Source organism: Orycteropus afer, unplaced genomic scaffold, assembly GCF_000298275.1.
Source record: "Orycteropus afer afer isolate SDZICR_OR568_19922 unplaced genomic scaffold, OryAfe1.0 scaffold00273, whole genome shotgun sequence".
Classification (NCBI taxonomy): Eukaryota; Metazoa; Chordata; class Mammalia; order Tubulidentata; family Orycteropodidae; genus Orycteropus; species Orycteropus afer.
The window spans coordinates 4,379,125-4,402,542 of NW_006921860.1; the positions used below are offsets into that span (position 1 = coordinate 4,379,125).

The window sequence follows — 23,418 nt, forward strand, 5'->3', positions numbered from 1 at the left end:
AGGCCTTCAGGGAGATGGATTGATACTGTGGCTGTGATGATGGGCTCGAGTATAGCAGGGATTGTGGGGCTGGCGTGGGATCAGGCAGTGTTTTGTTCTGCTGTGCATGGGGTTGCTATGAGTCGGAAACGACTCGATGGCACTTAACAACAACAACAACCAACAATGCCTCGGAAGGAAGGTTGGGCAATCTACTTCCATAATGATACTGCCTTGGAAACACAAGGAGGGGTCGCTATGAGTCAGATCTGACTCAACGGCACATAACAACAACAACAACAACCAACAATGCAGTGCAATGTAATATAATATGATGCAGTGTAATGCAAGATAACCACCTTCTATAATGGAATCTAATGTGATATAAGCCACCAATCAGTTAAGGTCATACTCAAGTGGACTGGATCCCAAACCTAATCATTTTTGAGACATAAAAAGAGCAGAACACACACACACACACACACACACACAGAAGAAAATGCGTGTGAAAACTCTCTACAAGTAAAGGAGCACCAGAATCATCACCGGCAGACGCCTGATCTAGGAGAGAGGCTCACAGAAGGGTTCAACCCAGCTGACACCCTCATTTGGAGTTTTTGCCTTTAGAGACGTGAGAAAATAAAGTTCTGGTCTTTAAGCCACCCACCTGTGGCATGTGTGTCAGAGCATCACCTGGGAACTGAGACAAAACACCAGTGGGTATTCTTGCAGCTGTAGCAGGTTGTTGTTGGAAGGTCCATTGAGTTGACTCTGACTCTTAGTGACCCTGCAGACAACACAACAAAACACTGATGTCATGTGCCATCCTCACATTCCTTGCTAAACTTGAGCCCATCATTGCAGCCTCTGTGTCAACCTGTCTTGTTGAGAGTCTTCCCCTTTCTGTGCTCTCTCTACTTTACCAAGCATGATATCCTTCCCCAGGGAACGGTCCCTTCTGAGCACATGACCAAAGTTGGTGAGATGAAGTCTGGTAATTCTTGCTTCCAAGGAGCGTTCTGGCTGCAGTTATTCCAGGACAGATTTGTTTGTTCTTCTGGCAGCCCATGGTATTTTCGGCATTCTTTGCCACCACCGTAATTCAAAAGCATCAACTCTTTGGTTTTCCTTATTTGTTGTCTAGCTTTCACGTGCATATGAGGCAACTGAAAATATCACGGCTTGGGTTAGGCCCACCTTAGTTTTCAAAGGGACAACTTTGCTTAACACTTTAAGGAAGTCTTTTGCAGCAGATTTGCCAAGTGCAATACGTCTTCTGATTTGATGGCTGCTTCCTCAGGTGTGGATTGTAGTTTGAAGTAAAATGAAATTCTTGACAACTTCAATATTTCCTTCATTTATTGTGATGTTGCTTATTGGTCCAGTTGTGAGGATTTTTGTTTTCTTTATGTTGAGGTGCAATTCATACTGAAGGATTATAGTCTCTGATCTTCATCAGTAAGTGCTTCAAGTCTTTTTCATTTTCAGCAAGGAAGTTTGTTTCACCTGTATATTGCAAGCTGTTAATGAATCTCCCTCCAATTCTAATGCTGAGTTCTTTATATAGTCAAGTTTCTCAGATTATTTGCTCAGCATACAGATTGAATAAGTATGGTGAAATACCCTTCCTGATTTTAAACTATTCAGTATCCCCTTGTTCTGTTTGAAGGACAGCCTCCTGGACTATGTACAGGTTATTCATGAACCCAATTACATGTTTTGGCATTTCCATTCTTTGCAATGTTGTCAATAATTTGTTATGATTCACACAGTCAACTGCCTTTGCAGTGTCAATAAAACACAAATAAACATCTTTCTGGTATTCTTTACTTTCAGCCAAGGTCCATCTAACTTTAGCAATGATTGTTATTCCTTGTTGCATGCCCTGTTCTAAATCTCGCTTGAATTTCTGAAAGTCCCCTATCAATACACTGCTGCAACCATTTTTGAATTTTCCTCAGAAAAATTTTACTTGCATGTGATATTAATGATATTGTTTGATAATTTCCACATTCTGTTGGGCCATTTGTCTTTGGAATGGAACAGAATGGAATCTCTTCCAGTCAGTTGGCCAGGTAACTCAAGAATTTCCACTTCCAAATTTCTTGTCATAAACAAGTAACTACCTCTAGCACTGCATCCATTTGCTAAAACATCTCAATGGGTATTCTGTCAATTCCCGGAGCCTTATTTTTTTATTTTTATTTTTATTTTCCAATTCCTTCAGTGCAGCTTGGACTTCTTTCAATTCCATTGGTTCTTGATCATCTGCTACTTCCTGAAATAGCTGAACATCGACCAATTCTTTCTGGTACGGTGACTCTGTGCATTCCTTCTATATTCTTTTGATGCTTCCTGCATCATTCAAAATTTTGCCCATAGTGTCCTTCAATATTGCAAATTGAGGCTTTAATATTTTCTTCAGTTCTTTCAGCTTGAGAAATTCCAAGCATGTTCTTCCCTTTTGGTTTTCTAACTCCAGGTCTTTGCACATTTCATTATAACAATTAACTTTGTCTTCTCTAGCTGCCCTTTGAAATCTTCTGCTCAGCTCTTTTATCTTGGGATATCTCCCATTTGCTTCAGCTACTCTCCATTCAAGGGCAAGTTTCAGAGTTTATTCTGACATCCATTTTGGACTTCTCTTCCTTTCCTGCCTTTTTAATTAACATTTTCTCTCTTCATGTATGGTGCTCTTAATGTCATCCCACAGCTAGTCTGGTTTTCAGTCATTGGTGTTTGATACATCAAATCTATTGTTCAGATGATCTCTAAATTCAGGTGGGATATACTCAAGGTCATATTTTGGCTCTCATAGACTTGTTTTAATTTTCTTCAGCTTCAACTTAAATTTGCATATGAGGAATTGATGGTCTGTTACACAGCTATCTCCTGGCCTTGTTTTGACTGATGATACTGAACTTCTCCAACACCTCTTTCCACTGATGTAGTCAATCTGATTTCTGTGTACTCCATATGGTGAGGTCCATGTGTATAGCCACCATTTATGTTGTTGAAAAAATATATTTCTAGTGAATAAGTTGTTGGTCTTGCAAAATTCTATCATGAAATCTGCAGAGTCATTTCTATCACCAAGGCCACATTTTCCAACTACTGATGATTCTTCTGTTTCCAACTTTCATATTCCAATAACCAGTAATAATCAAGACATCTTGATTGCATGTTTGGTCAATTTCAGACTGCAGAAGTTGGTAAAAATCTTCAATTTTTTCATCTTTGGTTTTAGTGTTTAGTGCATAAATTTGGATAACAGTAGCGTTAACTGGTTTCTTGTAGTTGGGTGGATATTATCCTATCACTAACAGCATTGTACTTCAGAATAGATGCTGAAACATTCTTTTTGATGTTCAATGTAATGCCATTCCTCTTCAATTTATCATTCCTGGCATAGCAGATCATATGATTGTCTGATTCAAAATGGCCACTTCCAGTCTATTTCAGCTCATGGATGCCTATCAGCGTATCAACCTTTATATATTACATTTCACTTTTGACAACTTCCAATTTTTCTAGATTCATACTTCATATATTCTACATTCTGATTATTAATGGATATTTGCAGCTATTTATTCCCATTTTGAGTCATGTCCCATCAGCTTAAAAAGGTCCTAAAAGCTTTACTCCATCCAAGCCATTAAGGTTGACTCTACTTTTTTTTGTGTGTGTGTGTGTGTGTGTCCAGGCGATTCTGACTCATAAGTAGAACTGGCTCATCAGGTTTTCTAGGCTGAAATCTTTACAGGAGCAGAAAACCAAGTCTTTTCTCCTGCAGAGCCAGTGGTGGGTTTTAAAAAACCATCCTTTCAGTTAGCAGCTGAGCCTTATCTGTTGTGCTACCAGGGCTCCTTAAACCAAACAGTACAGGTAGTCTCCAAGTTATACAACATATTCAAGTTACAATGAACGACACTTATGACTATCTTTTTTTTTAAAATGCATTTTATTGAAATATAATTTATGTACAATGAAACACACAAAATTAAAGTGACATGGGTCAATGCATTTTTTTTTTTTTTTTGCAGTGATCGTCCCCTCCCTTCCCACCCCTGGCAACCAACAAAGAAAATTTCCCTCCATATATAAACGTTCCCTTGACCCCCCACAACAATGAACTAATGCTATATTTGAAGGTCGACTCTATTTTGAGGAAGCAGCTTTTCCCTGGTCATATTCTGAGTGCCTTCCAGCACTGTATCAGACAATGTTTCAGGGCTATTCATAAAGTTTCCCAGTAATACATCAGACAGTGTTTCTCTGCTATTCATAAGGTTTCCACTGGCCAATTCTTTGAGAAATGGGTGGCCCCTTTCTTCTTCCAAGTCTATCTTAGTCTGGAAGCTCCCCTGAAACCTATCCACTGTGGGTGACCCTGCTGGTGGAATTTGAAATACCAGTGGCATAGCCTCCAGTCTCACAGCAACACAGAAGCCCCCACAGTATGACAAACTGACAGATGAGTGGTGGTACACAGGTGTATCTTTCTGGTGTAACTCAAGACTGTTGATTTGAGGATTGGGAAGCGCCATTCTGTGATGACCAATATTGACTACTACTGTCATTTCCTATGATACTGAAGTTGCAGGAAGACCTGAAATTTTCTCACACAGATCACTGCAGAGTGAATAGTGCTTTACCTTCTCGCTCCAGCAACATTGAGGATGAGTCCAAGAAGTTGGGCAGGAGGATGCTGAGGTTACATGCCCAGTGATGACCGTTCCATGTGTGATCAGGCCCTATGTCTCAGGCTAAGGCCTGTCAGACCATGGGTCTTTCCTGTGATCCCTTCTTTGAGAAACTGATCACCAGTATTTCATCTAATTTCTAGTCCCTCCACCACCCCTGAGAGCACTGATTTCCTTGGTATGGTCAATTCCTGCTTACAGTTTTATGTTAAGGGGGAGATTTTCTCTTAAAATATCCTTATTTTCTCTTGTGATTATTTTGTATGTAAGTCCAGAGGCAAACCTGTTCAGGATAGCTTTTGCCATGAGTTGTCTTCTATTTTAGAAGAAAATCCAGACAGGAGTGATTTGGGAGAGATATATTTTTACTCATTGGGATCCCTGTTGGATAATGTTTTTACCACTAGCCTGGGTGAGACCACCTGGGAGACTGAGTGACCAGAATAGAGTCCCCTGATTGAGCTTCAAGGATGGCAAATACTTCATGTGCTGGAAAAGGAAAAGTAGCCCTCAGAAAACTTTGGGGAGGGGGTAGCCAGAGAAGCGGAAGAAAATCCTCAATGATATAGTGTCACAAATGCCAAGGAAAGGGAATGTTCCAGAAAAACCAGGAGAAGTCAACACTGTGGAATGCAACAAGCAAGAAGTCTGAAATACGTGCTTTGGATTTGGAACTGGGAAATAATTTTTGTGTTATCAAGAGTTTTTTCACTGGATTGTTGGGGGTAGAAGCCAGATGAGGGATTGAGGAGTAAGTATGAGGCAAAGAAATGACAAGTACACAAACAGGCTGTTTTTGAGCAGGTGGTCTACCTAAGAGAAGAGATCAGTAGCAGTAGTCAGAGGATGACGTGAGAAAGGGTGAATGCAGAGCCCTGGCAACAGGACGATTCCAGGCTGAATGCACGGGGCAACAAGGGGTACTTTGTGCGTAGTTCCTGAGAAGGGGGAAGGGAAGAGGTTCTTGTGCACCATGCAGAGAGGGAACAGACTCCCTGAGCAAGTTGCAAAACAGCAGAAGAGAGAAAGGCTACTTGTATGGATCCTGGGAAATGGGGCAGAATGGTTAGGAAAATTTAAGAGTCCTTTGTACATTTGTGATTGTACTTTATAGTAGAATTCATCTCCTATAGGCAGGCTAGATTGCTGATATGCAGAGAAAAGCAAAGTGGATAGATAGGTCCAGCTAGGGTTGACTTTCCTCCAAGTGGATGAGATGAGAAGTTAAGGAAACTTAATTTAGGGTCTTGGAAAGAGTGCTACCCAACGATGTTGCTGTTTGTTGCTGTCAAGTTGGCTCTGACTCTTGGTAATGCTGTGTACAAAGAGCAGACTGTTGCTGGTCCTGTGCTATCTTTATAACCACTGGTTGAGTTTAGGAGAGAGAACTAGAGACGAGAACTTCACACAGGGCTGGTGGATAGGGTGATGTGGAGAGGATGATGGACTCTGAGGTGTCAAACAAGCAGGCAGGCGAGGCAGGAGGTTGTGATCGGATGGCAAAGTTGAGCTGCTATGGGTACAGGCAAGGTCAAGGTGTGCCTGGCAGATGAGCAGTAAGGTGAGCCAAGAGGATAGGGCCTGGAGTGGGCTGTCCATATGGATGCTGCAGTTATTTGGAAAGGTGGTAGAAGTTGGTTGAGAGTGGGCAGTGATGATGCCAGCATATTTGATGAGTATTTCAGATCCAGGATGTGCCATCTCCCAACCTTCTGGTAGAGGTGTCACCTGCATGTCATCTATGTGACCCTGACTGTGGGAGCTCTTGTTCTCCTCAAGTCTCTGGCCTTCTCCTAAGTCCTTGCGAGAAAAATGAGAAGGCTGGGAGAAAGCAGCAGTGAGAAGGATCCAGTTTCCTGAGGTTCAAAGGGAGTCTTCTTTTTTGCAACATTTCGAGGGAGCAATGAGAAAAAGGCAGAAAGTAGGCATTATTGAGAGGAAACGTGGCTATTTAGGAAGGAGAGTAACGTGAGTAATTATCATGAGTATAGTTGATTGGGAGAGTGACTGGTAAAGAACAGGGATGCCTACAGTCAAGGGACACATAAATTAGGTAGAAATAGTCCCCTAAAGACCACAAGAAACTTTGTGGGGGTAGTTCTACCCTGTCCTATGGGGTCACAATGAGTCGGCATTGACTGGACAGCCACAACCGCAACAAGAGAGATTCTAAGAGATGAGGTCAGGATGTGGGATATCCCGAGCCTGGTATTACTGCTACAAGAGCAAATGCATTTGAAGCAAGGCTGGCAATACTAACCCTAGCCCTAAGCCTAAGACCGTAACTCTAACCCAAACCCTCTAATTCTAACTTTAACCATAATACCAGATTCATTTAATGAGGGAAAAAATGAGAAAAAAATTCTCATCTCAAGAAATGGTGACATCAGTAAGAAGTGATGGCAGAGCCAGGGTGAAAACATCTTTCAGTTGCATCAGTGTTGTACTTTCCGTGTTATGTGCAAAGACCATTGGCATGGAATTTAGCAACTTGTGTGAGACTCAGCAGTAAGATGGGGATGAACTGTTCATGTGGGTTTGTAACATTTGAAAATATTTAATGTCTTTGTGAAAATTCCTTTCCCAAAGTGCTTTTTTTTTTTTTTAATGATAAAAGCTCCTAGCGAACAAAGAAAAATGAAACAAAAGTAGTTTTGACTAAAGTGACTTCATAAGTCCCAAAATGTTGGCATTAAAATGCCCTGAAATCTCTCAGTAGACTGACTTCTACTTCTTTGTGTGCAGAAGAGTCTGATTCCCAGGACGCCTGATGTTGGATCTGACGGAAGAGCACTCACTCGCTCTCTCTGTGCTGCACGTGGGCCGTGACTGGAGCATAGACTTTTCAGTAAAGCTGACTGTCTGTTGACATTTCATCACCAGAAATGCATTTGCAAGAAACAGTCATTGCAGGGTGCATTCTCTGGGCTATCAGAGAGAAAAGAAAAACAAAGTTCAGAGGCCAGCTTTGGTACAAGTTCTGGATGAGAAATGGTGACAATGACTCATTGTGAAGGAATGTCACAGGGCTGCCTGGCCGAGCTCACTTTGCTGAGGGCTGCCCTCCAGTTGGAGGCTGTCTCATTCGGCTTTTCTCTCCTGCCACGCAGTGTTGGCTCTGTGTGCTGAATGAAGAACTTTGCATAGCTCTTTGGGAGCAATGTGGAGGAAGGAAAACTATCCAAGGGTTAAAGCTAAGCTTGCAAGCTAGTGACAGAACCAATAATACTGGTTAGCCTGTGCCCTGCCTGGTTTGTGGCTCTGTTGGTACCTGGAGAACAAGTAGATGACCACAGGCTTTCCCCACAAAGGCTGGGGTCCTGCTTTCATGTTGTGGGCTGCCATCAAGTCAGCCCTATGCCACGGTGAGCCCTTGCACACAGAGCAAGATGCACCCTGATCTTGTGCCATGCCCAACATCGGTGGTGGATCGGACCCTTGTGATCCACGGGTTTTCACAGGCTGATTTCTGAGGCTGACCACCAGGCCTTTCTCCCTAGTCTGTCTTAGTCTGGAAGCTCCACTGAAATGTGTCCAACAACATGCAAGCCTCCACCGGCAGATGGGTGATGGCTCACATGGGTGCACTGGCTGGGAATTGAACCCAGGTCTCCTGCATGGAAGGTGACAATTCTGTCACTGAACCAATGCTGGCCACTATTTGATATTATTGTTGTTAGGTGCCAGCCAGTGGATTTTGACTCACAGTGATGCCATGTGACAGTGAAAGTGAAGCTGCCCCATAGGGTTTTCTAGGCTGTAATCTTTATGGGAGCAGACCACCAGGTCTTTCTCCTGCTGTTTAATGTTGTTAGGTGCCATCAAGTTGATTCCAACTCATAGCTGCCCCATGTGCAACAGAACAAAACACTGCCGGGTCCTGTACCACCTTCCTAATCGTTACCACACTTCAGCCCATCGTTGCAACCACTGTGTCAGTCCATCTTGTTGAGAGTCTTCCTCTTTCTCACTGACCCTCTACCAAGAATGATACATTACCATTCGAATTGGTTTGTTTTTGTGAGCATCTTTGTTACCTGTTAACTGGTAAGCAGTCCTGTTGATTCTTGGCAGTATACCTCTCCCAGAGAACACAGGCTCTGTATAATGAACAGGGAATTCACTCTTTCTAGCTTTCCAGCCTTCATACTGCACACTGTGGATCAGACATTCATTAGGCTGATGCATTCTTTCTTTACAAATTCTGTGATCCTTGAAAGTGTAAGGAGAGAGGGCACTCACCAGGGTGCTGTTGGAATGCGGATGGGCCCAAGGCTCAGGGCAGGGTGCCATTGGAATATGGACAGCCCCGGGCTCGCTCAGGGCAGGGTGATGGAGAGCACTGGGAGAGGGCGGGGCCTGGGGCTTGGGCCTGCAGGGCTGTCACTAGATGCCCTGGGGGACTGCATGTGTGAGGACCACTCGAGAGGCAGAGCCCTTCTGTGGAGAGATGTGGAGGCCAGGACACAGAGCAAGTATCCATGGTCCAAAGTCCACTGGACCAGCCTCCCAGAGCACGCTGGGAAGGGGGAGAAGCTGTAGGGAGAATATAACATGGGCCCAAGGTTATTCCCTCTTTCTGCTTCCTCAGTGGGACTGGGGACCCTTGTGGTGCAGACAATGTAGGCACTTGGCCTACAAGGTGGGCAGTTTGAGTCTACCCAGAGGGACCTAGGAAGAAAGGCCTGGCCATCTAATTCTATAAAATCAGCCACTGAAAACCCTGTTGAGGACCGTTCTACTCTGACACACATTGGGGTGAGGGTGGGTTGGTGTTTAAGGGGCTGAACTAAAATACATTCCGGTCTCCTGAAACTCACTGGACCCCAGGTGCAGTGCACGACTGGCCTGACTTCTCTGAGGAGTGGATGAGGAGCCAGGACATTCCGGTTGATGTGTGTGGTGCTGACAGGTGGGAAGTACTGTGTCTGTTGTGAGGGAAGCGAGGGCGAGGACAGGCACACCCCCAAGGTGTCCCTACTCAGAAACCCCAGACTGCATGGCCCTGTTCCCCACCCCATAGCTGGCACTTTCTAAGGCAAGTGACTACCCCACACTATGAGCTGCTGGGGCTTCTCAGGAGTTGCTGGCCCTGGGGAGGACCAGTCCCAGCCATGGCCCTGCCACATTGCCTACAGCCCCTTGGGGTGGGCAGCCCCCAATTGTGGGCTGGTCCAAGGTTCACACAGGTGGCATCTCACACCTCAGGCTGCCTCAGAGCCACTCGCCTACCCAGCTGCTGTGGTGTCGACCCTGACCCCTGGCACCACTGTGCAGATCAGGGGCCTTCCAAAGGCTGATTGTTCAGAAGTAGATAATGAGGCCTTTCTTCCAAAGCACCTCTAAATGGACTTGACCCTCCAACCTTTTGGGTAGCAGCCAAACACTAAACAAACCAGACTCCAGGTCCAGGACGTCCAGATTACCTGCCGGAACCCTTGCCAATTCCACATTGTGAGGACCCCACGTGTCAAAGCAGAACTGCCCCACTGCGTTGTCTTGGCTGTAATCTTTGTGGGAGCACATTTCCAGGCCTGTCTCCCAAAGAGCCCCTGTGTGTGTTCATACTGCCAAGCTTTCAGTTAACAGTCCATCACCAGTGCCTCTAAACCACGTGCAAACCAAAGCCAAAGCCAAACCTACTGTGGTGGAGTCCATTCTGACTCACCCTCCACGTCCCTAGAGGACAGAGTGGAACTGCCAACAGGGTCTCCAAGGCTGTCAATCTTCACGGAAGCAAAGCCCAAACCACACCCACTGCTGTGGAGTCCATTCCACTCATAGCGCCCCTAGAAGACAGAGTAGAACTGCCCCATAGGATCTCCAAGGCTGTCAGTCTGTACAGGAGCAGAGTGTCTCATCTTTCTCCCATAAAACAGCTGGTGGATTTGAACTGCAGACCTTTTGGTTAGCAACTGAAGCTTTGAACCACTGCAACACCAGAGCTGCAGGTTGGAGCCTAGGGAACTGCATTTCTAACATGTTCCTGGTGATGCTGCCGTGGCTGGTCCAGGGCCCACCCTCTGTGAACCCTGCCTAGACCTCAGTGCTGTGGGGCAGTGGCCCCGCCAGTCCCCGCCCCTGGGCCTACCTGCTTTCTATGGGTCCTGGCCAGGGTCAAGAGAGTTTGTTGTGCATGTTGCCTCAGCCACCACTGTAGGCTCTGATCCTGGAGGAGAGTCCCCCACCCTCCCCTTCCTGCTGCCCAAGGGGAATTTGCTGAGTGGGGCAACAGGCAGTGTGGAAATAGGCATTTAAATCACATATGGAGGTTATGAAAAATAGCACGGATTGCTCCCCCCTGCCAATCTGATATAACTGGTCTGGGGGGAGGTTTGCCTGTGTCAGTATTTTAAAATGTTTGGTACCTGAGTCAATATAGAGCAATAAACTAGTAAACTAACAAACTAATATCCTTGGCTGGTGCAATCTGTTTATGCTCAGCTGCTAACCTACCCACCCAGGGACACCTCAAAGGAAGGCCTGGTCATATGCGTCTGTAGAGATCACAGACCACAAAGGCCTACGGAGCAGCCCTGCTCTGACACGTAGGGTCACCGGGAGTGGGAGTCGACTCATGGCAACGGGTTAGTGGGCAAGAGAAATCCTGGTTAAAGCAGCTTGAAAGTACAACTAGTTACAGAGAGAACTTAGGAAGGCATGTTGGCTTAGAAGAGATCCACCAGCATCCTGGGAAAACGACCCAAGGCGCTAACCCAACTGTAAGTCGATTTACAATATCAGTTTGTTATATGGAAAATCATGCTCCCAGGGCTGTCCAGCATATGAGATAATCTGGTGAGATCAGTTCCTGAAACACAGTCCTTCTCCGTTCTGGATATAACTGCAAGTCTTTGCAAAGTTACATGAGAAAAGAAAGGCACTTATGATATAAGTGTTATAGGACTTGATTAAAGTGCATTTTTCTCTCTGTGCTGACCTTTATTAGCAAGCAGATACCACAGCCTTCTTTCTACTGCATTAATTAGCAGCGCCTGGGCTGTGGCTCACCCGGCAGCATCAGATTCACCAGCAAAAATCACTCACTTTGCGGCAGAGCACGCAGCCACACAGCCCGGCTCGTCAGCTCCCTGGAGGACCATAGAGACTCCCAAAAGCATGGGTGCCAGCTGTAACTCACCCAGTTCTGAGGGCCCAGTAGAACAGATCCAGTGATGACTCTTCAGCCTGAACCCTTGTTAGTCCAGGAAAGCAGAGCACCCCAGGACTAGGCCGTGTCACATACCTACGGGCCATAAGTGAGGCCATCAGCCACTGAGCCTCCAAGAGCTGTTGTCTTTGTAATGCAAGAACTCAGGACTAGGGAAGCTCAGAGGACAGGAGAAGTGGTGATTCAAACCCACCACCCACCAGCCCACTTGGAAGGAAGGTTGGGCTCTACTTCCGTAGTGATACTGCCTCAGAAACCCAAAGAGGGGTCACTATGAGTCAGGTCCAACTCGAGGGCACATATCAACAACAGCAACAACAGGCTGCAAAGATGGGGGGGGCAGCCTTCAGGGAACTGACCTTTGAAGGATAGAGAGAACTCCCCACCACACACCACATCACTGTCACCCTCCAAATCCACAGTCTTAGTGTCTGATTCTCTGTGACTGAGGCAGCTAGACATGTTTCTCTCTTTCTCTTTCTCTATCTTTCTGTGTGTATGTCTCTGTCTTTCTGCCTCTTTTTATCTCTGTGTACCTGTCTATCTCTGTGTGTTTCTTTCCCTGTGTGTATCTGTCTCCTGTGTCTCTCTCTGGCCATCTCTGTCTCTGTCTCTCTCACACATGCACACATACATAGCATGTGATCAAGAACCAATGGTATTCAAAGAAGAAGTTCAAGTTGCACTGATGGAATACGTGAAACATGGGATTCCAGAATTCGCAGAGTACCTATTAAGATGTTCCAACAAATGGATGCAGTGCTAGAGGCACTCACTCATTTATGCTAAAAAATTTGCAAGACAGCTATCTGGACAGCCAATTGGAAAAGATCCATATTTGTGTCCATTCCAAATAAAGAAAATCCAACAGAATGTGGAAATTATCCAACAATATCATTAATATTGGGAGCTCTGGTGGTGTAGGGCCTAAGCATTTGACTGCTAACCAGAAGGCTGGTGGTTCAATCCCACCAGCTACTCCATGGAAGGAAGGTTGGGCAATCCACTTCTGTAGTGATACCACCTCGGAAACCCAAGGAGGGGTGACTATGAGTTGGATCCGACTTGATGGCAGTGAGTTTGGTTTTTTGGTCTCTGGTAGCATAGTGCCTAAGGCTCTTGACTGCTAACCAGAAGGCTGGCGGTTCAAACCCACCAGCCACTCCTTGGAAGGAAGATGGGGCAATCTACTTCCATAGTGATACTACCTTGGAAATCCAAGGAGGGGTCGCTATGAGTTGGGTCTGACTCGACAGCACATAATAACAACAACAGCATTAATATCACATGTAAGTAAAATTTTGCTGAAGATAATTCAAAGCTGTTTCAGCAATATATTGACAGTGAACATCCAGAAATTCAAGCTAGATTCAGAAGAGGATGTGGAATGAGGGATATAATAGCTGATGTCAGATTTGACTATGCAAAGGTATTTGACTGTCTGGATCATAACAAATTATGGATAACATTGGGAAGAATGGGAATTCCAGAACACTTGTTTGTGCTTATGAGGAATCTGAACATAGACCAGGAGGCTACGTACTGTTTCTCTTTTATATATCTCTCTCATGTGACTGTGGCATCTCATGGAGGTTAGTAGTACCCCACTGTGCTATTTTTCTTGTTAGATATTTCTGCTTCTGAAAGCAGAAAAACAGAAACTAGGCATTGCATGGTGTCTTAGGTGGGCTCTCTAAAGAAGCAAACCCAGTTGTTAAGTGCCCTCAAGTCAGCTCCAACTCATAGCAACCCTACATACAACAGAATGAAACACTGCCCAGTGCAGTAACACATCAGACAGTGCTTCACTGCTATTCATAAAGTTTTCAGTGGCCAATTTTATTAGCAGTGGATGGCCCCACCCTTCTTCTCAGTTTGTCTTAGTCTGGAAGCTAGTGTGAAACTTGTCCACCACGGGTCACCCTGCTGGTATTTGAAATACCAGTGGCATAGCTTCCAGCCTCACAGCAACACACAAGCCACCAGAGTACGACAGACTGACCGACAAGTGGTGATATAGGTACAGATTTTCAATCACCTCATATACAGGTGAAAGCTGGACAGTGAATAAGGAAGATCAAAAAAGAGTTGATGCCTTTGAATTGTGATGTGGTGAAGAATACTGAAAGTACCATCAACTCGATGGCACCTAACAACAACAAACACACACACACACACACATATGTATATATACACACATATATATCATATATATATCATATATATATATATATATGATATATATATATGATATAGAGAGAGAGATATCAAGGAGATAAATGGCTCTCACAGTCGTAAAGGCTGGCAAGCCCCAACGCCATGGGTCAAACATCAACATCAAACTGGAATCATCTCCGGACTTGTGGCTGCAAGGGCTGATGAACCCAAGAATAGGAGGAAAAATGGCATGCTATGGGTTCATAGGCTGTGAAGACAACCACCTCAAGATCAGCAAGCAACATGGCAGGCCACTGTTTCACCAGATGGTGATGAGCCAGAGGCAGGATCCTGAGCAGAAAGAGAGCTTTGCCAGAGCTTCTCCACTGAGAGTAGGTCATATCCTGAAGGAAACTCCCTTTTAACTGATTGGCTGCTCATAGCAGATTTCATCATAGAGGTGATTACATTATAGTAGATTTCATCATGGGGGATGATTACATCATAACTGCCAAACCACTGACAATCATGGCCTAGCTAAGCTGACACACAACTTTAACTATCATGCATGGTCCTGACAAAAAACAAGATTCAGTTTTCTCATAGACATGAAAAGGAACCAGTGGTATTGACAGCATTAAAACTACCTACTGGCAACAAAACCAGAAAATGCTGACACAAATAATAAGCGAAAGAGAACTGGATGACATGTAGATTTAACTGGATTCTTCCTCTAATCCTAACATTAATAGTTGTTCCTTATACTTCAATAGCACCTATAACTGTTCAAAGCATCCCTCAGCCATCATCCTTCATCCTCAGACACAAGGTCAGGTACACTGGGCCTTCTTTTGAGGGATGAGGAACACAGGCACAAGGGCCAAAATGATTTGTAAGTTAAATTGTTGTTGTTGTTATGTGCTGTTGAGTCAGACCCGACTCATAGAGACCCGTCTTGGGTTTCTGAGGTGGTATCACTATGGAAATAGATTGCCCAACCTTCCTTCTGAGGAGTGGCTGGTGGGTTAAATCAGCAGCCTGTAAATTAAATTACCCCAAACCAAACTCACTGGCAAGTTGATGCCAACTCACAGAGACCCTACAGGACAAAGGAGAACTGCCACATAGGGTTACCAAGGGTGTAAATCTTTATAGAAGTAGACTGTCACATCTTTCTTCCATGGAGAGGCAGGTGGGTTTGAACCCCCAACCTTTTGGTTAGCAGTTGAATGTTTTAACCACTGTGCCACCAGAGTTCCTTTGTAAATTAAACTTCTTGTTGTTAGGTGCCTTCGAGTCATCTCCAATTCATAGCGAACTTATGTACAGCAGAACGAAACACTGCCCACTCCTGTGCCAGACCCACGATCCTTGCTATACCTGAGCCCATCATTGCTGCATCAATCGATCTTGTTGAGGGCCTTCTGCTTTTTTGTTGACCCTCTACTTTACCAAACATGATATCCTTTTCCAGGGAATGGTCCCTTCTAATAACATGATCAAAGTAGGTGAGATGAAGTCTGGCCATTCTCTCTTTCCGAGGAGCATTCTGGTTGCACTTCCTCTAGGACAGATTTGTTAGTTCTTTTAGCAGTCCATGGTACTTTCAGTATTCTTTGCCAACACTGCAACTCAAAAGCATTGACTCTTCTCTGGTCTTCCTTATTCATTGTCCAGCTTCCATATGTAAAAGAGGCTATTGAAAATATCATGGGGTGTGTGAAGCACACCTTAGTCTTCAAGGAGACATCTTTGCTCTTTAGCACCTGAAAGAGGTCTTTTGAAGCAGATTTGCCCAATGCGATCCTCCTGATGTCTTGACTACTGCTCCCATTGGTGTTGATTGTAGAACCAAGTAATATGAAATCTTTGACATCTTCAATCTTTTCTCCACTTATCGTGATGCTGCTTATTGGTCCAGTTGTGAGGATTTTTTTTTTCTTTATATTGAGGTGTAATCCATACTGCAGACTATAGTCTTCAGTCTTCATCAGTAAATGCTTCAAGTCATCCTCACTTTCAGCAAGCAAAGTTGTGTCGTCAGCATATCACAGGTTGTTAATGGGTCTTCCTCCAATCCAGATGCCATGTTCTTCTTCATATAGTCCAGCTTCTCGGATTATTTGTTCAGCATACAGATTGAATACGTATGGTGAAAGGATGCACTGACATACTCGCTTCTTGATTTTAAAACCCTTGTTCTGATTGTTCTACAGCCTCTTGGTCTATGTACAGGTTCCTCACAAGTACAATTAAACGTTCATGCCTCTCAATGTTTTCTGCAATTTGTTACGATCCACACAATGGAATGCCTTTGCATAGTCAATAAAACACAAGTAAGCATCTTTCTAGTATTCTTTTCTTTCAGTCAAGATCCACCTGACATCAGCAATGATAACCTTCAGTTCACATCCTCTTCTGAATCCACTTGCATTTCTGGAAGTTCTCTGTCAATATACTGCTGCAACCATTTTTTAATTATCTTCAGTAAGATTTTATTTGCATGTGATATTAATGATATTGTTTGATAATTTCCACATTCTGTAGGATCACCTTTCTTTGGAATGGGCAGAAATAGGGATCTCTTCCAGTCAGTCGGCTAGGTCTTCCAAATCTCCTGGCATAGCTGAGTGAGTGCCTCTACCACAGTATCTGTTTGTTGAAACATCTATTCCGTCAATTCCCAGAGCCTTATTTTTAACCACTTCCTTTAGTGCAGCTTTGACTTCTTCCCTCAGTACCATTGTTTCTTGATCATATGCCACCTCCTGAAATGGATGATCATCTACCAATTCTTTTTGGCACAGTGATTCTGTGTATTCCATCCATCTTCTTCTGATGTTTTCTGCATCATTCAACATATTGCCCATGTAATCTTTCAATACTGCAATTCTGGGTTTATTTTTTTTCCTCAGTTCTTTCAGCTTAAGAAATGCCTAGTGTGTTCTTCCCTTTTGGTTTTCTAACTCCATGTCTTTACATATTTCATTATAATAATTGACTTTGTCTTCTCAAGCTGCTCTCTGAAATCTTCTGTTCAGCTCTTTTTTCCTGTCGATTCTTCCATCTGCTTTAGCTACTCTCCATTCAAGGGCAAATTTCAGCATTTCTTCTGACATCCATTTTGGTCTTTTCTTCCTTTCCTGTCTTTTTGATGACCTTTTGCTTTATTCATGGATGATGTTCTTGATGTCATCCCATAGTTCCTCTGGTTTTTGGTCATTGGTGTTCAGTGCATCAAATCTATTCTTTAGATGGTCTATAAATTTAGGAGGTATATAATCAAGGTCATATTTTGGCTCATGTGGACTTATTTTAATTGTCTTCAGCTTCAACTTGAACTTGTGTATAAGCAGTTGATTCTCTGTTCCACAATCAGCTCCCGGCCTTGCTTTGGCTGAATATATTGAGCTTTTCCATCGCCTCTTGCCATAGATGTAGTCAATCTGATTCCTGTGTATTACATCTGGCAAAGTCCATGTGTCTAACTGCTGTTTGTGTTGTTGAAAAAGATATTTGCCATGAATTAGTCATTGGTCTTGCAAAATTCTATCACGGGATCTCCAGCATCATTTCTATCACCAAGGCCAAATTATCCAACTACTGGTGATTCTTCTTTGTTTCCAACTTTATTTCCAATTCTGATCATCAGTGATAGTTAACACATATTTATTGCATGTTCAGTCAATTTTAGACTGCAGAAGTTGATAAAAATCTTCAATTTCCTCATGTTTGTCTTTGGTGGTTGGTGCAGAAATTTGAATAATAGTAGTATGGACTGATCTTCCTTGTAGGCATATGGATATTATCACTGACAACATTGTACCTTAGGATAGATCTTGAACCATTCTTCATGATGATAGATGCCTCACCATTCCTCATCCAGTTTATCATTCCCAGCACAATAGATCATATTGTTGTCTAACTCAGTATGGCCAAAACCAGTCCATTTCAGCTCACTAATGCCTAGGATATTGATCTTTATGTGCTCTATTTCATTTTTGACAACTTTCAATTTTCCTAGACTCATACTTTGTACATTCCATGTTCTGATTATTAATGAGTGTTTGCAGCTCTTTCTTCTCATCTTGAGATGTGTCATATCAGCAAATGGGGGTCCTGAAAGCTTTACTCTATCCACACTATTAAATTCAGCTCAACTCTGAGGAGGCAGCTCTTCTCCAGTGGTATTTTGAGTGCCTTCTGACCTGGGGGGCTCATCTTCTAGAATTATATCACACAATGTTTCAGGGCTATTCATAAAGTTTTCCAGTAATAAATCAGATAATGTTTCAACTGCTATTTATATTGCCCACAGAATCTTTCAATATTGCAACTTGAGGCTTAATTTTTTTTCTTCAGGTTTTTCAGCTTGAGAAATGCAGTGTGTTCTTCCCTTTTGTCTTTCCAACTTCATGTCTTTGCACATTTCATTATAATAATTGACTTTGTCTTCCTTAGCTGCTCTGAAATCTTCTGTTCAGCTCTTTTATCCTATTGATTCTTCCATTTGCTTTAGCTACTTTTTTTTTAAGGGCAAATTTCAGAGTCTCTTCTGACATCCATTTTAGTCTTTTCTTCCTTTCCTGTCTATTTAATGACCTTTTGCTTTCTTTGTGGGTGATGTTCTTGATGTCATCCCACAACTCCTCTGGTTTGCCGTCATTGGTGTTCAATCCATCAAATCTCTTCTTTTGACGGTCTCTAAATTCAGGAGGGATATATTCAAGGTCATATTTAGGCTCTCATGGACTTGTTTGAATTGTCTTCAATTTCAACAATTAAATTAAACTTAAAAAAAAAAAAAAACCCTCATTGTTGTTGAGTTGGTTCCAAGTCATAGTGACCACTCCTTGGGTTTTTGAGGTGTTGTTTCTATGGAAGTGGATTGCCCAAGCAACCCTTGTCCGAGGAGTGGCTGGTAGGTTTCCACCAGCCTTCTGCTTAGCAGTCAAATACCTTAGGCACTATGCCACCAGAGCTCCTTAAATTAAACAGTACCCTCCATAGCTCTTCTATTAACTCCTCAAGGACGGTCACCTGCTGCATTCTCAATGCAGGACATCGTCAGTGCTCAGCCAACCCTTCCTGGGAGCTAAGAAAGGCCTGGAATGGATGCCCAGTGAGGACATCAAGGGGCAAGGGGCCATGTTGTACACCTGGCCAAGACAGGAATCAGGGCATCAGAGCACTGGCCTTGCTACTGACAAGAACAACTGCATGGCCTTAGATGGGCCTCTGTAAATTTAATTTATAGTCCACTAAATTAAACTCAGGGAGCTCTGGTGGCATAGTGCCTAAGGCATATGACTGCTAATCAGAAAGCTTGTGGTTCAAACCCACCAGCCACTCCTTGGAAGGAAGACTGGGAAATTTACTTCCATAAAGGTACCACCTCAGAAAACCAAGGAGGGGTCACTGTGAGTTGAATTGACTCAATGGCAACGAGTTTGGTTTGGTTTTAAATTAAACTCAAAACCAAAAGCAAACTCATTGCTGTCGAGTCAGTTCCAACTCATAGTGATACCTCCTTAGGTTTCCAAGTTGGTATCTCTATAGAAGTAGATTGACCAGTCTTCCTTCTGAGGAGTGGCTGGTGGGTTTGAACTGCTGGCCTTCTGGTTAGCAGTCAAATTTACAGAGGCCTGTCTAAGGTCATATAGTTCTTCCTGTCAGTAGCAGGGCCAGCACACTAGTGTCCTGATTCCTATCTTGGCCAGGTTTACAGTGTGGTCCCTCGCCCCTTGATGCCCTCACTGTGCATCCACTGCAGGCCTGTCTTAGTTCCCAGGCAAGCTTGGCTGAGCACTGACAAGGTTCTGCACTGAGAACACAGTTGGGACCTGCCCTTGAGAAGTTCACAGAAGAGCTGTGGAGGGTACAGCTTCCCGTCAACTCCCATACAAAGATCCAACGGTACAGCTTTGACCCCAGTGACTGGTTGTAGACCTTAGGGTTGTGTGTCTTAAAGACCTCAAGGAAGTGGAAAGAGGCCATATGTCTTCACCCCCAGTAGCTGCTGCTTAATATGCTCTTTCTGGTATTAGCTGGTATCTACTGAGGTCTGACTCACAGTGACCCCATGGACAATAGAATGAATCATTGCACTGTCTTTCTGATCCCTGGAATGTCTGAGTTCACCATTGTTACCCCAAGGGCTCTTCTTCCAGGACCAGACAGACCATGTTCCGTTGTGAACCCCAGGCTTTCAACTGGCTGGCTTTCTGAAGCCGAAGGTCTCTAGACCTTCCTTCCTCATCTATCCTAGTCTGGAAGCTCTGCTGAGACCTATCCATCACAGGTAACCCTGCTGGTGTTTGAAATACTGGAGGCATGGTTTCCAGATCACAACAACATGCGAACCATCGCAGTATGACAGACTGAGAGACAAGTGGAGGGGAGTATAGCAGTAGTGCAGTGGAGGTTTGTTGGCTCAGGAAGGGAAGTCTCTTCTTGTCTTGTGCACGCACGTGCATGCACATGTGTGCGCGCACACACACACACACACACGCAATGTCCATCCAGGCTCTATGTAGCTCTGCCCAGCTGTAGTTGGGTTGGGCCAGCAACATTCTACAAATAAGGACTGGAAAGGGTAATGGTGATAAAACAAACAACAGGTAACACTTCCAGAGTGCTTGCCCTGGGCCTGGCACCATGGAAATGCTTGGTTGAGGGTGTCTCAGTTCCCACTCGCTCTTGTGCATGCACCGCCTCAGTGGGAAGCTGACCGCCAGGAGTGCCCTTGTCCAGGTTACCGAACAGTGCACAGTGGGGTTTGACCGTGAACAGCCGACTGCTTACCTTCTCATGAGCCAGCAGGACTGTGGTGGGCACTGTCTCGATGGGGCAGGTGAGGGGTGAGGGCGGCACTGTGGTCCGGTGATGGCAACTGAACAAGGTGGTTCCGAGACTTTTCTCCTAGCCAATTTTTGCCTGAGCTTTTCTTCAATGGTGAGACGACACCTCATTTTGGGGAGCAAAGTGTCCCAAGAACCAGGGAAGTCAGTTATAGACAACCATGCAAAGACGGTGTGCACCCACTGGAGAGCCCTGCCTTCAAGGCTCTCCTCTGCTCATTGGCATTCTGGCCCCAGAAGCTGGTTTTTGGAGCTTACGTTGAAATGTTAGTAAGTAGGTGTGAGGTGTAGAATATTTGGCACTGATTGAAGACATTTGCTCCATGGAAAACCCACTTGGGCTTTGCTGTGCTTTCCTTCGCAGCCATCTCTTCTCCGCTCCCTTTTCCTCCTAGATTTCTTTCCCAAATGGATAAAAATAGCACAATGCACTTGAAATGCCTATAAAGAAATGAACGGAGAGGTGCCTGGGATATCAGTGGGTTTTCTTATTTCCCTCTTTCATGATTTCAGGTCAGAGCTTTGTCCAAGTGGTTGGAAAATGTAATGACTTGGAATCCACCAAAGGCAATTTCCCTCAGCAAATGGGTTTTTATTTTAAAAGGGGCCATTTACTCCTTAGCTAGCATTTGCTGGAGTACAGACTAGGAAACCAGCGATGAGTTTGGCCACTCTGGTGTTTATTTAGGCAGATTGAAATGTGCCTGGTAACTGAGATCCCATGAAGGAAAACACTGCAGTCTTGCCTGTGGTCTCTTTGGCTAGAAGGTACCCAGCCCAGCTTCCAGAAAGTGCTTACTTTGTTCCATCCTTAGTGTTGTCAAGTATCTTAGCGTTTGCCAACAGTGCGTACCCTGATTCCGTGGTTGTTTTGTGTTTGTGCAGCTCTGTGTGGCTTGCATCACCCATCCTCACACTGGGACTTTGCTGGCCAGCCCTGGAGAAATGGCCTTCATTTCCTGTGTCCTCACTCTACTCCTTTTATTTCCTTCCAGTGGGTGCATGCCATTACCTACTTACCCAACGTTTTATTTTTGACAGATGCAAAGACTTGAGAGTTAACGTTGGCTCGTCTGACCACAGCCACTTTTATTTATCACTGGGAATATAATTTCTGTCCCCAAATTCCTCCTAAGAGAACAGAATAATCAGATCCATGGTCTGCTTTTAATAAATCAAGCCCAGCGGCTCATTTTGCTCCTGTGCCAAGGGATGTCTCTGGGTCTCATGCATTATAATATGCAATATACTGAGCTCTGATTTTTGCTATGGCTGTAAAGACAATAAGAATATACTGTTTATATGACCTCATTACCTATTATCTAATTTGCTGGATTTTGTTTTAGATTTTATAGTGCGTCATGTCATGTAAACACAGCATTATAAATTCTCAGGGGTTCTGTCTCTGATTACCAGTATTTTTTAGTCATCACTCATATCATCCTAAGAGTTTCTCAGATTTGGTCTAGCTGTACTTGATTGAACAAATATTATTTGAAGTTCAAGTGCTTTGTAGAAGACTGATGCTAATCTATTTACTCCCATTCCCAACTCTAATGAGAATCGAGTTATAGATTGGGAGCACAGCTATTTTTAAGTACACCAAATAACTAACTAACTGTTCTTTCTTTCTTTCTTTCTTTCTTTTTTTTTTTGTGACACTGGTTCCATTCCTTACAGTGTATCAGTTCACTGCTTCCTTCCTTCCTGTGGTTACCCTTTTCCTATGTCCTTCTTGCCTATGTATTCCTGCCTCCCTACCTTTCTCCATTTCCCAAAGCTGCCAGTCTGATCTCCCATGATTGGTGGTTCTGTGGAGTGTATCTCCCTGGTGTAGGTGTTAGCTTGTAAGCCTTGCTGTTGTTTGGCTGAGAGTTAAGCCACAGGAGTGAGTTCAATTCCAGGACCAAAGTAAGACTTGGGGCCATAGTCCCAGGGGTTTCACCAATCTCTATCAGACCACTAAGCCTCGCCTTTTTTTATAACTTTGAGTTTTGTTCCACATTTTTCTCTACTGTATATAGGATCTCTAATTTTGACCCCTTTCTGAGTGGTTGGCATTAGTAGCCAGGCATCATCTATTTCTTTTGGTCTCAGGGTCATAGAGGCTGAGGTTCGCATGGTCTACTAGTCCCTTGGACTAATTGTTTCTGTGTCTTTGATTCCCTTCACTTTTCTTTGCTCCAGACAAGGAGAGATCATTAGTTGCAACTTAGATGACATTTTCCAAGCTTTTGATACCCAATCACTACTCATTGAAGTAAGATACAGAACAATATTTTTGTATATTATGTTGTGCCAATTGAGCTTGATGTCCCCTGTGACCATGGCCCCCAGCCCACAGGCCCAGCAACCCACTCTCTCAAGATGGTTATTTATCCTTAAGGAGTTATCCCAACTTTGCCTTCTGTTATGTTTAAACTGCATATAGACATTCTTTATTTTTATTTATTTTTATTAGGATTTGGGTGAAGATTTACAGAGTAAATTCACTTTTCATACAGCAGTTCACATATACTTTGTCTCATGTCATTGACCAAAATTTACA

General features: G+C 43.9%; 1 protein-coding gene across 1 annotated transcript in view; it reads right to left on the bottom strand.

The window, feature by feature from the left end:
- The window catches only part of LOC103205229 (V-type proton ATPase subunit G 1), a 27,695-nt gene extending 15,380 nt beyond the window's left edge, over nucleotides 1–12,315 (bottom strand). Inside the window, exon 1 of the mRNA XM_007950505.1 lies at nucleotides 12,213–12,315. Within this exon, the coding sequence (XP_007948696.1) occupies nucleotides 12,213–12,315 (103 nt within the window). The remainder of the gene's footprint in view (nucleotides 1–12,212) is intronic.
- Nucleotides 12,316–23,418: the final 11,103 nt, after the last annotated feature.